The sequence below is a fragment of the Notolepis coatsorum genome, assembly GCF_963971535.1.
Source record: "Notolepis coatsorum genome assembly, chromosome: 4".
Taxonomy (NCBI): domain Eukaryota; kingdom Metazoa; phylum Chordata; class Actinopteri; order Aulopiformes; family Paralepididae; genus Notolepis; species Notolepis coatsorum.
In genome coordinates this window covers 12,510,070-12,523,298 of record NC_140168.1, presented here as the reverse complement: position 1 = coordinate 12,523,298, position 13,229 = coordinate 12,510,070, and the positions used below count along the sequence as shown (strand labels likewise).

Here is a 13,229-nt window from a genome sequence, read left to right as displayed (position 1 = left end):
AAACCAACAGTGGGAATTACACATGCACAGCAAATAATACTGTCAGCGGACAATTATCAGTATCCGATGTACACAGATTGTCTGTAAAAGGTAAAGCTGTATTACTGTAGATACTGTAGTAAAAAGTACATTTGAATGGGACATGCTTGATCTTGCTACCCGGGGATTCATACTAAAATAAACCGATGCCGTCTGATCTTATGATGAACTAATATTTATTAAACTTATAATACCAGGCAGTATCCTTTGAATAGTAAGCTATAGATGCATTCAAAGTGTTTGGACAAAAATGTAAGGGTTTGCTCAAAAGATTTAGGAGAGAAAGGTGCATGTTCACAATTCTCAAAATTCTCAAAATGGGTGGCATTCTAGATTAAGTAGAAGCATAGCAGATGAATACTAACCTAGGGGGTAATGAGTGTGTATTTTCGACATTATGACATTATCTTTTAAAATCATTGTAATCTTAAATTCTCTTATTTTTGTCTTGGCATGCTACAAGGGGAAGGTTCTTTACCAGGGTCTGGTCCCTTGTCGCCTGGTGCCATCGCAGGGATAGCCATCGCAGGGATATCCATCGCATGTCTCCTGCTTGTCGGAGTGCTTGGGTACTTGATGTATAAAAACGGGTAAGTGAAAACATATTACCTAGATGTTACTGGAAATGTTTTCTTTATGAATCAGGGGTAAATTATTCTTTCATATGCCTAAATAGTATAGCCTGAGACATCACAAGATCACCTGCTGTAGGGGGCCCTATTTTTTGTCAATCTAGATGCAAGCTCAGTCGTAAGTTCAAGGCGCAAAAAATTGCAAAGGCATCCCTGGCAAAGTGCATCAAAAGGTTTGGAGTAGGAGGAATGCATTATTAGCAGGTGGGTTTGGGGCTATGGCCTCAATTGTGGCCAATCAAATCAGCTCCTCTCATTTCCTTTAAAAATAAATCTTCAGAAAAAAAACTTCAACCAAGCCCAAAATGTGGAAATCCAGTGGCAATATACGCATGTATCGCCCATAGAAACATTAATACAATTAAGTATCCAGTTTGCCTGATCCAGCTGAAAAGTTCCCCAGCAAACGGATGTTCCATGGCACAACAAAAGGGTTGAAATGGCTAAATGAATCAAGTGAATAATTACTTTCTTTAACAAACATCTTATCTTTAACAAATAACTCTTATCTTAGTTAGGATGTCGCTCCTGTGGAATGGTCATTTCCTGGGGGGCTGTTTAGCTAGCTCAAGCAAACTGGATAATACAATAGATAATAGCGTTGGGAAGTTATTTAGTTGTTTTTTTGTTTTAATCATAGTTTTAAACAGATTTATCAATGCCAAGAAATGCTTCATATTGATCCAATGTTTTACAGTACATTGCAAAATATCACAGTCTCCATTATAAAGTGTAGGAGCTTTTGAACCAGGTGGCGGGGGCCAAATAGAATGGTCACTTCTGGGGTCTATAGGGGACTGAAACTGAAACATTCTATCACAACGTAATAACATTATTGTTAAACTGATGTAGCATTCTGTACATACCGTGTATAAATCATTTTGAAATGTAGTCAAGCTATTGGTATGAGTTAAAGGGATCTTGATAGGACAGACATAGGCTATGTAACCATGTATTGTTAAGCTAAACCTCATCACACATTACTAGTAGGGAATTCATTTAATTAAATCTTTTCTTTTTTTACTTGCCAATGCACTGTCACTTACCCATGACCCCACTTTGGGTCGCGACCCGTAGTTTGAGAACCGCTGCTCTAACTGAAGAGCACTGTTTTACTGTGTGGTTGATTATTTACAGGTTGCAGTTCACAGAGAGACAGCAGTACCCACCATACAAAGCTCAGTTGAAGATAACAAAGACAAATTTTAGTAAATAGAAAGTTGCAAGAGTAATTCACACATAGCCCATTATTATTTTGGGATAGAACCTGAACCTCTGAAAATAAAGAAATATATACATTATATCAGTGTGCGAACCATACCATCGTCTTCGGGGGGCAAAAAAAAATAAAAAGCTCAGAGCGTTTTCCTGCCGCGGCTCAGCCACTTCCTCGATGTTGATTGGTCGGTCGAAAAGAGTTACCTTGATGAGCGGCGCTCCTCTCCAAAAGTTGAACTAGTTTCAACTTTAGGCACTGGGAGGCGTGAATATTAAAGGTAACCAACTTGTGTTCAGCCTTTCGTTCAGCGTTTCTCTGATTGGCCACACGGCCACGTGACCGCGCTACCGCGCGCCAGAGAGTTGCGGCAGCGGCCGTCTTCCGTTGGCCGTCGCAATGACTTGTTTTGTTTACATCAGGGTGAACGCTGTTGTATTCGCAAATATGAGAGCCAGCAATACGCAGCTCCAGTTAACCTAATTTATACCGTAATGAATTATTAAAAAAATATACCGTTAACTGGAATATGTGGTTTCTTTACACATATGTTGGATTATGTAATTGGTTTGTCATGACAAAACAATAAAAATCGCTACTTTACATCAGGGTGAACGCTGTTACACTGCCACCACCCACTTCAATGACAGAGCTCTCATATTTGCGAATGCATAAACTACATCTTAAATTATGGCTATGTGTCTAATATGGCTGTCGCGAAGTCATTGATAAGCGACAGCCATATTAGACACATAGCCATAATTTAAGATATAGTTTATGCATTCGCAAAATATGAGAGCTCTGTCATTGAAGGGCTTCTACAACGGAGCACGGCCGCTGCTGCTGGAGCTGGACCGAGTCAAGCCGGCGGCGCCGCACGGAAGCCGGGGACAAACCACTGCATCGCCCCGCTGGCGCTTCAGCAAGCAGCCTCCACTGATGTACAGTGATGAGTGAATCTGGTAGGCGGTTTATGACGTTAAAAACGCGAAATAACATATAACGTTACAGCGTACAGTTCCACACTGATGTACAGTGACACCCAGAGTTTCTAGTTACAGTAGTGACGCGTGAATCGAGATAGTCCTAACAGTGTTTATTAGTAAGAGTCAGATAGTCCTAACAGTGTTTATTATTAAGAGTCAGATAGTCCTAACAGTGTTTATTATAAGAGTCCTAACAGTGTTTATTATTAATTAACGTCATAAACGAACTACCAGATTTATTTTGCACCAGGGAACTTGAAGGTTCCTGCCACGCTCGCGGCAAAAGGGGGCGGGCTAGCGGCGTGGGGTCGTGGCCAATCAGAGAAAAGTTGAACACAAAAGTTGGTTGCCTTTAATATTCACGCCACTGGGAGCGCTCTGCCCAAAAGCGCATAAACGCGAGGTGCGGGGCTGGTAAAAGGAGCGAGCCTGTCGCGTCTCTGGCATAGAAATAAATGACAGAAAGGAGCTGACAACTCATAAAACGTCCCCAGTCGACACGGGCCATAGGCTATAGGTATGAGTATTACAGAACCACACATAGTCCACACCAAACAGGTGTCTAAATACACATGCTCAGATTAACCCCTCTGATCCAACACAAAAATTCACACACAACAGTTCTATTTACACATAAACACACGGATGAACCAATACCGAACAACAAGTCCACGACCAAACACATCGAGTCTAACATTATTATAGTAGGCAAAAAAATGCAACATTATCGCCACCCACCTGTCCTGATGGTGAAGATCTGCCCAATTCTCAAAATCTGCATGTCACAGAAGTAGTCCCCGCAGCAGGCTGCTTCGCATTCTTTGTAAAACCAAAATTGGTTAGAAGGCTTACTTCTTTGATATTTCGTTTAAAGGGGAACTCCAACATTTTGGGAAATTAGCTTATTTAACATCTTCCCTGGAGTTAGACAAGAAGATACATACCTTTTTTGTCTCTGTGTGTACATTTTAGCTTTGGGAATAGACACTCCGTTAGCATAGCTTAGCTTCATCACTGGAAGTGAGGCAGGACAGTAGCCTTACAGTGCCTTACAGTGTATTGCAAGGTCTGACATTGACCAAACTTGATATGCATGACCTTGGTGGGCTCTAGGTCAACTCCTGAAAAGGGGGTCAATGTCAGACTTTGCAATCAAAAGTTAGGGGGCTAATAACCCTTGCCATAATTTCAGTGCGCCCCCTAACTTTTGATTGCAAGGTCTGACATTGACCCCCTTTTCAGGAGTTGACCTAGAGCCCACCAAGGTCATGCATATCAAATTTGGTCAATGTCAGACCTTGCAATACACTGTAAGGCACTGTAAGGCTACTGTCCTGCCTCACTTCCAGTGATGAAGCTAAGCTATGCTAACGGAGCGTCTATTCCCAAAGCTAAAATGCACGCACAGAGACAAAAAAGGTATGTATCTTCTTGTCTAACTCCAGGGAAGATGTTAAATAAGCTAATTTCCCAAAATGTTGGAGTTCCCCTTTAACTTTCGACATTATCCTGGATACCTGTATTTATTTATTTTAAACGACGGGTGAAGTTTGATTTGTGCCTGCAGACTGCAGTGCAGCGCCGCCACGCTCCGAATGGTAAACGCAAGAATAGCATGCATGTTGCATGCATATTACGAGTAGTTTATGCTATTGTCTATAACAGTGAATTAGTGCGCAAATCATTAATCATACATCAAAATAGCCTAATTTTATTATTATACACGATGATGACGATACAGAAAATTACAGAAAAATTAGAAATGCATGGCAAAAATAGCATTTATTGTCAGTATTTTAGATTCACAAATTCACAAAAATTCACAAATCATGTCTTCAGGGGAGCTGATGTCTGATCTAGGGGAGCCATGGCTCCCCCAGCTCCCCCATGATTCGCACCCTGCATTATATAATGTTTGTAGTTTACACATTTACAATACAGAGAACCATCTTCTAAACGTAATCCCATTGCTGGTCCTTTTTGTGTGTTGAGATTATATACATTTTAAGTCTTTAAATAAGTATTTGCATGTCATTTCTTTTTTTCAATAAATGTTTTCTTCTCCAAACTATACAGTGGTAGTGAAATTTTACAATATATTGAGTGCATACGATGCATCTTCATATCCTGATCCCAAATATCCCCATATATTGCCAAAGTATGTCAGTATCTAAGATACATCTTTTTATATTGACTGACATTTAGATTAATGAGTCATTATATCCACAGCAAAATACAGTCCTACAATGTTACCAATGGTAAGTTATCTCTCTCGCCCTCTCCCCCCCCCCCCCCCCCTGTTACGTCCTTGCTGGGCCGGGCAGCATGTAGCCTTTTTACAACGCACCCGCGTTTCCTGTTTGGCGCTCTGTTTGGCCAGGTCATGTGACATGTGCGCCCAATAGCGTGTTTGCCCATTTCCGCGTCGAACAGCCTGCAAACTACCTGGCGTTCTATCGCCATGCTCTAAGACAAACTCTAACCTTAACCAACTTCGAAGAGTGCCTAAGCTTAACCAGTGTAGAAACTTGCCGTCCCACGATTGGCGCTCATGTCACATGACCTGGCCAATAAGAGCGCAAAACGGGAACCGGAAACGCGGATGCGTTGTAAAAAGGCTTCAAGCGGCCGGGCATGAGAATGACGGTGGACATTTCCTCCCTCCTGACATTGGTCCCCTACCTCCCTCTAGTGACCAAAGCCTGATGGTGCTTATTATGGTTCAAGATAATAGATTTAATTTCGAATTATCTATTATCTTGGGCCATCCCTGTCGTTGTGTGATGTCTTCTCCCTGTCTGGTTGTTGTGTGTGTCATTGCTTTTGTGTCTAGTTGTGTTTATGATTCATTGCTTTTTGTGTCTAGGTTGTGTTATTGATTCTGTGTTTTGGCCTGGCCCTGCCAGGTGTTGATCGTTGTTAATTAGTGTTTGTATTTAAGTGTGGATTTGTCATCACCTCTTCGTGGCGTCATTGTCTCATGTACCCTCCTTGCTACCCTCACTCATCCTTGTTCCCATGCCCGTCGTGCCTCTCCGTTCCTTATGTCATGTTCTTAAGTCTTGTAAGTAGTTAATGTTTTCCGTTTTCGTTCATCTTTGTTTTCCCGTGTCCTTCAGTGTTGTTTTGTATTGTTTCGTCGCCCCAGTAAAGTCTGTATATATTTCCACGTATCCTGCTGTCTCTGCCTCCTCTCTTCCCTGTCTGCAAATTGCGTTATCACCCTCACAGCACCCCCAATCCTAACACCCCCCCCTCTATCTCTCTCTGTCTCATTGCACATTGTTGAATAGCGTAACAGATATTATCCCGGTACTTCTAAATGTTTGTGTTGTGTGTTTTCAGCTGGTGCAGGCCATGACAACAGAGCAGGCCCAGGGAACCAGGTGAAAGTCACTGCTTACACTATTCACTGATGCTATAAAAATATCAGATTCCATATCTATTTCAGTTCATCTCCATGAATCTCCTCAGATTCAAGCCTTTGTATTTTGCTTGGTGAATTTTCATTCACGTGCGTACAGTGCTGTACGCATTCACGAAGAGATAGGGCAGTCCTACAGGTCCTACGGGTAGTCTTTTGACGGCAGTTCTACAGATGGTGTGCCTAGGGCGAGCTATGTAAAAAAAAAATTATTTTCCTAAATAATAATATTAATATCTGTGTCCATCTCATTATCCGTGCTTTCCCAATTTCATATTTGGATTCAGGCTCATCCCCACTACCTATAATAGAACACCATGAAAAACAATAGAAAATCTTGTGTAAAGACATTTTGAGCTGCACTGTAATGGAGGGTGAAAAATAGGGTTTCTGCCAGTCGATTACCTGGTTTAAAACTTGATGTCAACAATAGAGATGAGCCCTCTTCCAGTCAGCCAGGTTTATCAACTTGATGTCAATAATAGAAATGAGCCCTCTTCCAGTCAGCCAGGTTTATCAACTTGATGTCAATAATAGAAATGAGCCCTCTTCCAGTCAGCCAGGTTTATCAACTTGATGTCAATAATAGAAATGAGCCCTCTTCCAGTCAGCCAGGTTTATCAACAGGCGTCTTTTACCGTGAGGGTCAGACTTTGACCCAGGAAGATAGTATCAGATTTGTGCTTGTATGTTCACAGGGATTAAAGTTCTCCGTCGCTACGACAGATTTCCCTTTGATTCCAAGTGGCAACGGATTTTCCGTCAATTGGCTACCTGGTATAATATGATTTGTAGAGGCATACAATCTATTTTGATGTCGGTATTAGGTAGCATATATAAATTATATAATATTAGCATAGCCTACATATAGGCCTTTATCGGCTACAACTATGCGACAGTATAACGCATGGCACAGACACGGAGCCCTGCGAAGCCTGCATACAGTAAACTAACTTGATCGTTAATCTAACTTGTCCTTGTATCTTTATGTAAACTGCACTTCTTGCTTTTGTAAAATTGCATTATGTATTATTTAGTGCTGTCAATAGATAAAAAAATGTGTACTTAGTAAGTATTGTCTAAGTGTTGTTTGTCTATAAATGTTAATACAAATTTAAAGGGGAACTATTTTACTATTTCTTTCACTATTTGGGCACTTTTACACAATTCCTGTGAGTCTATGGAACACCTCTGTAATATATATATTTTTTTTATTCATTGTTTTGTATTTCTAATCAAGTCCTCAAAAACAGCATTTTTCTACCTCAAGATTTCGAGCTGTTTTGAGTCTGGGCTCCTAAACATTTACATTTAGTCATTTAGCTGACGCTTTTATCCAAAGCGACTTACAAGTTCTGTGCGACAAGACAGCAAGAAGGGTATAACTATCAGCTGAGTAACAATGTTCATCAAAGTGTTGCGTGTTACAGTGTAGGTTAGTTTATTAGGACAAGTGCATGACATTAAGGTTAGTCGGGGTTAGATTTTTTTTTTTTTTTTTTTTTTTTTTTTTTTTATCATTTCAGATAATGGTTGAAGAAGTGAGTCTTTAGTCGACGGCGAAAGATTGGACGGGATTCGGCTGTCCTAACTGGGATGGGTAGTTCATTCCACCATTGTGGGGCAAGGACTGAGAATAGGCGGCTTCTCTTTGATGACCCTCCGGGAGCTTGGATAGGAGTAGATCTGAGGCGGCCAGAAGACGCAGAGCGTAGGGGTCTTGAACTTTCGTTCAAGAGCATCGTCGTGTTCGCCTGAACATTAACATGCAGCAGTGTCTTTATGACATCACATATAGGCACATTTTCAAACGACTCAGTTCAGTGAGGGTGAATATTGTGAGAGGAGAATTGGAAGAATGCGCCAATATGAGAATTTTGAGACATAGATCATATTAATATAAGTTCACATAGCTAGGAAACAATGCTAAACACTCAAAGGCCATTTATAAGATAGTTCCCCTTTAAGTAAAAGAAATAAATAAAAAATTGAACTAATTAATCTCACAATTTTCTGTAATTAATCTAGATTAAAAATAGCATTTTTCTGCTTAAGACTGAAGCTTGTAAGAGATATTTATTTGGGTAAAATCATGGAATTAATGTAAAATCAACAAAAAGAAAGTATAAGATTCAAAGATTTTTTTTTTATTATTCTTTTTTTTAATCCTCTTTTTCTCCGCCTGATTTTCAATTTTTCTCCCCATCCCAATTTAGTCGTTATGCCAATTCCCCCCCTCCCCTACCTGGTTGTTGTGCGCATGTTCCTCCTACTGGTCGGTACAAGGGAACCCTGAAGTCTACCACATGCTTCCTCCGACACATGCGGAGACAGCCAGTGGCTCTCTTTTCACCTGGCAGCGAGGACTCTCATTGGTGAAGCGTAACACGTGGGAGGTCACGCTGCCTTCACCATTTCCTGCCTTTCGCTGAACAGGCGCCCAGACCTGACCTGTAGGTGTCGCTGTCCACAACGCCAGATTACCACCCTCGACTTCCCTCCCGCTAACTCAGCCAAATGAGTTAGTATGACGATCGGCCCAAGCCGCAGGCAATGCTGACTCCGGGAGTCGAGACCGCAGCCTTTTGCATTGGTGATGAGCGCAATCTCCGCTACGCCATCCGACCACCCTTGATTCAAAGACTATTTCTTTGAATACAGTTTCTCTCCTGTGAAATACAAATGTTCAACAAAACCATCAACATAGCTAGACCTGTTTCTTATATCCGCGGCGCTAACAGAAATAAAAACAACCCAAGCCAATGTTAAAGTGCAGATTGGCTTAGAGGACGATAATGTCTTGTATGAACTACCAGTAATATAAATCATAACAAAAATGTGTTCCATCTTCATGTCAGATGATTTTCAAAAAGGTGCGTGAGTCAATGCAAAAAAAAGAACAAACAAATATACTGCTGAAAGTTCAAGATTTTTCACTCCATAGATGAATAATTTATTTTAATGCTTTAAATAATTTGTATTAATCTCCAAATTTACTTTGACAGCCCTAGTATTATTAGTTCCCCTTGTTTAGTTCCTTGTTCAAGTGATAAGCTTGTTCAGTTGTCACAATGTAAATAAAAAAGTGCACTGAAAAGTTACAGTACTGTATGTAGCTGGTTGATTATTTGTATGACAAAGTCAGAGTCAACTCTTGCAAAAAGTATCCGTTTTATTTAATTAATTGAAAACAGCATTGATATTATGTAAAAGCAAACTGGCAATAGAAAATATGTTCAAAATAATTGACGCTATTAAATAAAAATATAGTGGAGGTTAAAATAAGAATATGACTTGGCCTGCTTTAATCCCTGTGTTCAAATGATGGGTTTTAAGCCATGTTTAAATGGAGAGAGTCTGAACAGAAACCGCATAAGTCGTCTTACGGTCTCACTTTTAATGTTGCGTTTAGACTAGTGTTTTGGGATAGAATTCTGCGTGCAGACAAGGCTGTAAAAGTGTAGTCGACTCGAGACGACGGAGCCCCGCTGTCACACGATTGGCGGAGATGTCACATGACCAGAAACGTCAGTGGCCAATCAGATCGCGCAAACCGAACGCGGAAGTGCAACTCCGTCAGGGAAAATATTCACGCAACCCATACGCTACACTGCCTCAGGTCGTTGAGACAACCAGGCATGATGTGAAGACCCGCCCTACTCTGCCTCTGATTCGCAGACTGTGGGTGGGGGAATGTGATTGGACCAAAGCAGAGTCACACAGACAGTGGCTCCAGTCACTAATAGTTGCGATAGCCACTGGACTGATTCTTGTGTATTTAAAAGTACTGCCAATGTAGCCTTCAGGTGATCTTTGTGGATAGAATCAGACATGCTTGTTCGCTTTGTTTACGCTTCTAGGCTACTGGCGCATGCCTGTGACGTAAGCAGTAAGCGACGAGAGCCTTGACAACCCTTTTGTCATAGTTTTATGCGGTTTGACTGTTCAGTTGATAGCGCGAAGGTGTATCGTTTCTAGGATTTCCACCCACTCTCACTTTTTTGTGGATTCTCCCCGCAAAAACGCTGTTGCCGTATAAACAAAAGGCACATCCGATTTCTTTTTTCCGGATTCACCTGCTAGCGTTTCCATCTAAACATGGCCTTAGGCTCTGAACTAAAGCTGCATTTTCCTATGATGCCTCCAACACCTGGAATGTCCTCCAACTGACTCTGAAGTTGGATGTTCTTCCTTCTTTTGCTGAATAAAAAAATATTATCTCTGACCATTGTGTGTCGACTAGTAACTTTTAACTAATTATATTGTTTATTCTTATCTTATTTTGTCCTATAGGAGCTGAACTATGCAGAAATCAGCAGCTTCCAGAAGAGGGACGGTGGGACTGTCGCGAACCTGGGTACTTCTCCAACAGAGTACGCCCTAGTCTAACTGAAGAGCAGGGAAGGTACAACATCCACCCTTCCCTCATACGACGCCCACATGCAGTATGCCCAGCTGAGGAAGAAGAATCCTGCCCCTCAGCCTGATGGCAGCCACTATACCATCTACGCTGAGGTGAGGGAGAATACGCCTTCCCCTCAGCCTAGTAACAGCCCTTCTATCACCTACGCTTAGGTGAGGGAGAATAAGCCTGCCCCTCAGCCTAGTAACAGCCCTTCTATCACCTACGCTGAGGTGAGGGAGAATAAGCCTGCCCCTCAGCCTAGTAACAGCCCTTCTATCACCTACGCTGAGGTGAGGGAGAATAAGCCTGCCCCTCAGCCTAGTAACAGCCCTTCTATCACCTACGCTTAGGTGAGGGAGAATAAGCCTGCCCCTCAGCCTAGTAACAGGCCCTCCACCACCTACGTTGAACTGAAGAGGAATCCTGCCCCTCAACATTTTGATTTGATTTGATTAGGGATCCCCATTAGCTGGTGCGATAGCAACCAGCTAGTCTTCCTGGGGTCCACACACAAAAAAACAATCACTATTGCAAAAACAAAATTATTAAAAGTCAGTACACACAATGCATAATGAAACTACTGTAACAATTAAGATAGCTAAAATTACATTAATGTAAAACAAAAACAAAAAAATACTTTATAGTGTTAAAAACAATTTAAAAACAATTTAAGATTATTTTTAAAAGTGAATCTACTGTAAATGCAGCAGAGGTTCCGAGGCAGGCCATTCCAAAGAGTTAATGCTCTAAAAATAAAAGATCTCCCCAAAGCGCTGGTTCTAGGACCTGGCAATTCAAGCTGCCCACTACTGGAACCTCTAGTGTAATGCTCATGCACAGTATTACTAAAAACAATCTTATTATGTATAAAAACAGGAGTTTTACTGCTCATGACCAACTTGAACAGCACAAGTATATTAAAAGACAATCTATTTTCAACGTTAAGCCAAGAGAGGTGGGCATGCATACGGCTCACATTAGACCTTAGTGAGCAGCCCAGTACCAACCGTGCTGCCCTGTTCTGGACCACCTGGAGCTTCCTGAGGTCACCACTGGCAGCAGATGACCACATTGCGGTGCAATAGTCAAGATGACATAAAACTAAACTTTGCACTATCTGACATAAAAGGGGACGGGCAACAAAAGAAACACATTTCCTGGAAATACCAATTGCTCTTCCCATTTTTAAAACAATATAATTAATATGCTGAGACCAAGACATGGTGACAGCCCCTCCAACACCGGCTAAGTTATGACTTGGTGATGTTTACACTCCCCACTCAGTGCTGTTAATTAATGAAATGGAGCTGAGATTGGCCAACATCTGCACTTTAGCAGCGGTTAAGATGTTTTTCTTCTCTTGCTCTTTGAAAAGCTAACCATCAGCTTTGGGTGCTTTCACACCTAAGTTAGTTTGAAATGGCCTGAATCTATTTTAACTTTTTGTTGTAGTTTTTATTGGTTCAGTTATGTTTCACATTGCCAATTGACAAGCGAACCACACTCTGACACAATTATCTGACATAATTTTGAATCCTAAGAAAAAATTATCTTGTGATCTCCACTTTGGCTAGCACAAATGTTTTTCAATTCATGATCTGTGATTACTGTTATGTGCTACTGTTTAGGCTACTGTCACCTGCATTATGCATGTGAGGTTTTTGTTTAGTATCACAACATTATAACAGCAGTGTAAATGATAATCTTGTGATGATTAAAAATGTCAATACGATTGCTTTCTCACCTCAAGCACTCCAGGGTTCACTTGGAAGCGGACTGAGACCCGCCTCAAACAGGTGGATCATGGTGCGGTTGTTTGGTGTGGACCTGGGTTCAATTCCAGTGTTCTCACCAACCAAAACAAACTGCACCAAGGGGGTGTAGTATATTTTAGTTTGATTATTAATGGTTATTAGACATTATTTGTATGGCGTTTTCACATTCGCCGAAATGCTTGCTTGTGATTGGTCAATAGCGCTCGTCAGAGGTCCGATATTACTCGATAACGGACCTCTGTGGAACAATAATGACCGCTGTGCGCAGCTGTTCGCAATCAAGGCCACTGACAGTGGAGCCAATCAGACACACCTGCTGGCTGCACTGACAGCGGAGCGGAGTGTGTGTGACGATGACAGCGGAGCCAGAACTGAGTCTGCATTTTATCTCGTCTTGTCGATGTAAAATTAATTAGGTATATTGTTAGTAAGTTAGCCATGTAATAAGCGGGATAATGTATAGCTATACTCGATCATTGTCGCAAAATAATTGACCTTCACTGACGTTTAAAACACCTCGGCGCTGCGCCTCGGTATTTTAAACTCTGTGTCGGTCAATTATTTTGCAACAATGCCCTCGTAGCTATACATTATCCCTTACTTATTATAGCATTATAGCATTATTACCTGCACTATTCTTACCCTGCCTACTTTTATACACTGCCTATCAAATATCATGTGTCTGTTCTATGCAAATTTTATCTCACTACTTACTACTGTATGCACTGTAATTTTAAGAGAACTATTTTATC

The 13,229-nt window shown here is 41.2% G+C and overlaps 1 protein-coding gene across 1 annotated transcript in view; it reads left to right on the top strand.

Moving 5' to 3' along the window:
- Window positions 1-10,686, top strand: part of LOC311226409 (cell adhesion molecule CEACAM1-like) — a gene marked incomplete at its 3' end in the record, with an annotated part of 33,738 nt that extends 23,052 nt beyond the window's left edge. Inside the window, exons 8-11 of the mRNA XM_084311835.1 lie at window positions 503-629; window positions 5,103-5,131; window positions 6,219-6,259; window positions 10,591-10,686. Coding sequence (XP_084167961.1) covers window positions 503-629; window positions 5,103-5,131; window positions 6,219-6,259; window positions 10,591-10,686 — 293 coding nt within the window. The remainder of the gene's footprint in view (window positions 1-502; window positions 630-5,102; window positions 5,132-6,218; window positions 6,260-10,590) is intronic.
- Window positions 10,687-13,229: the final 2,543 nt, after the last annotated feature.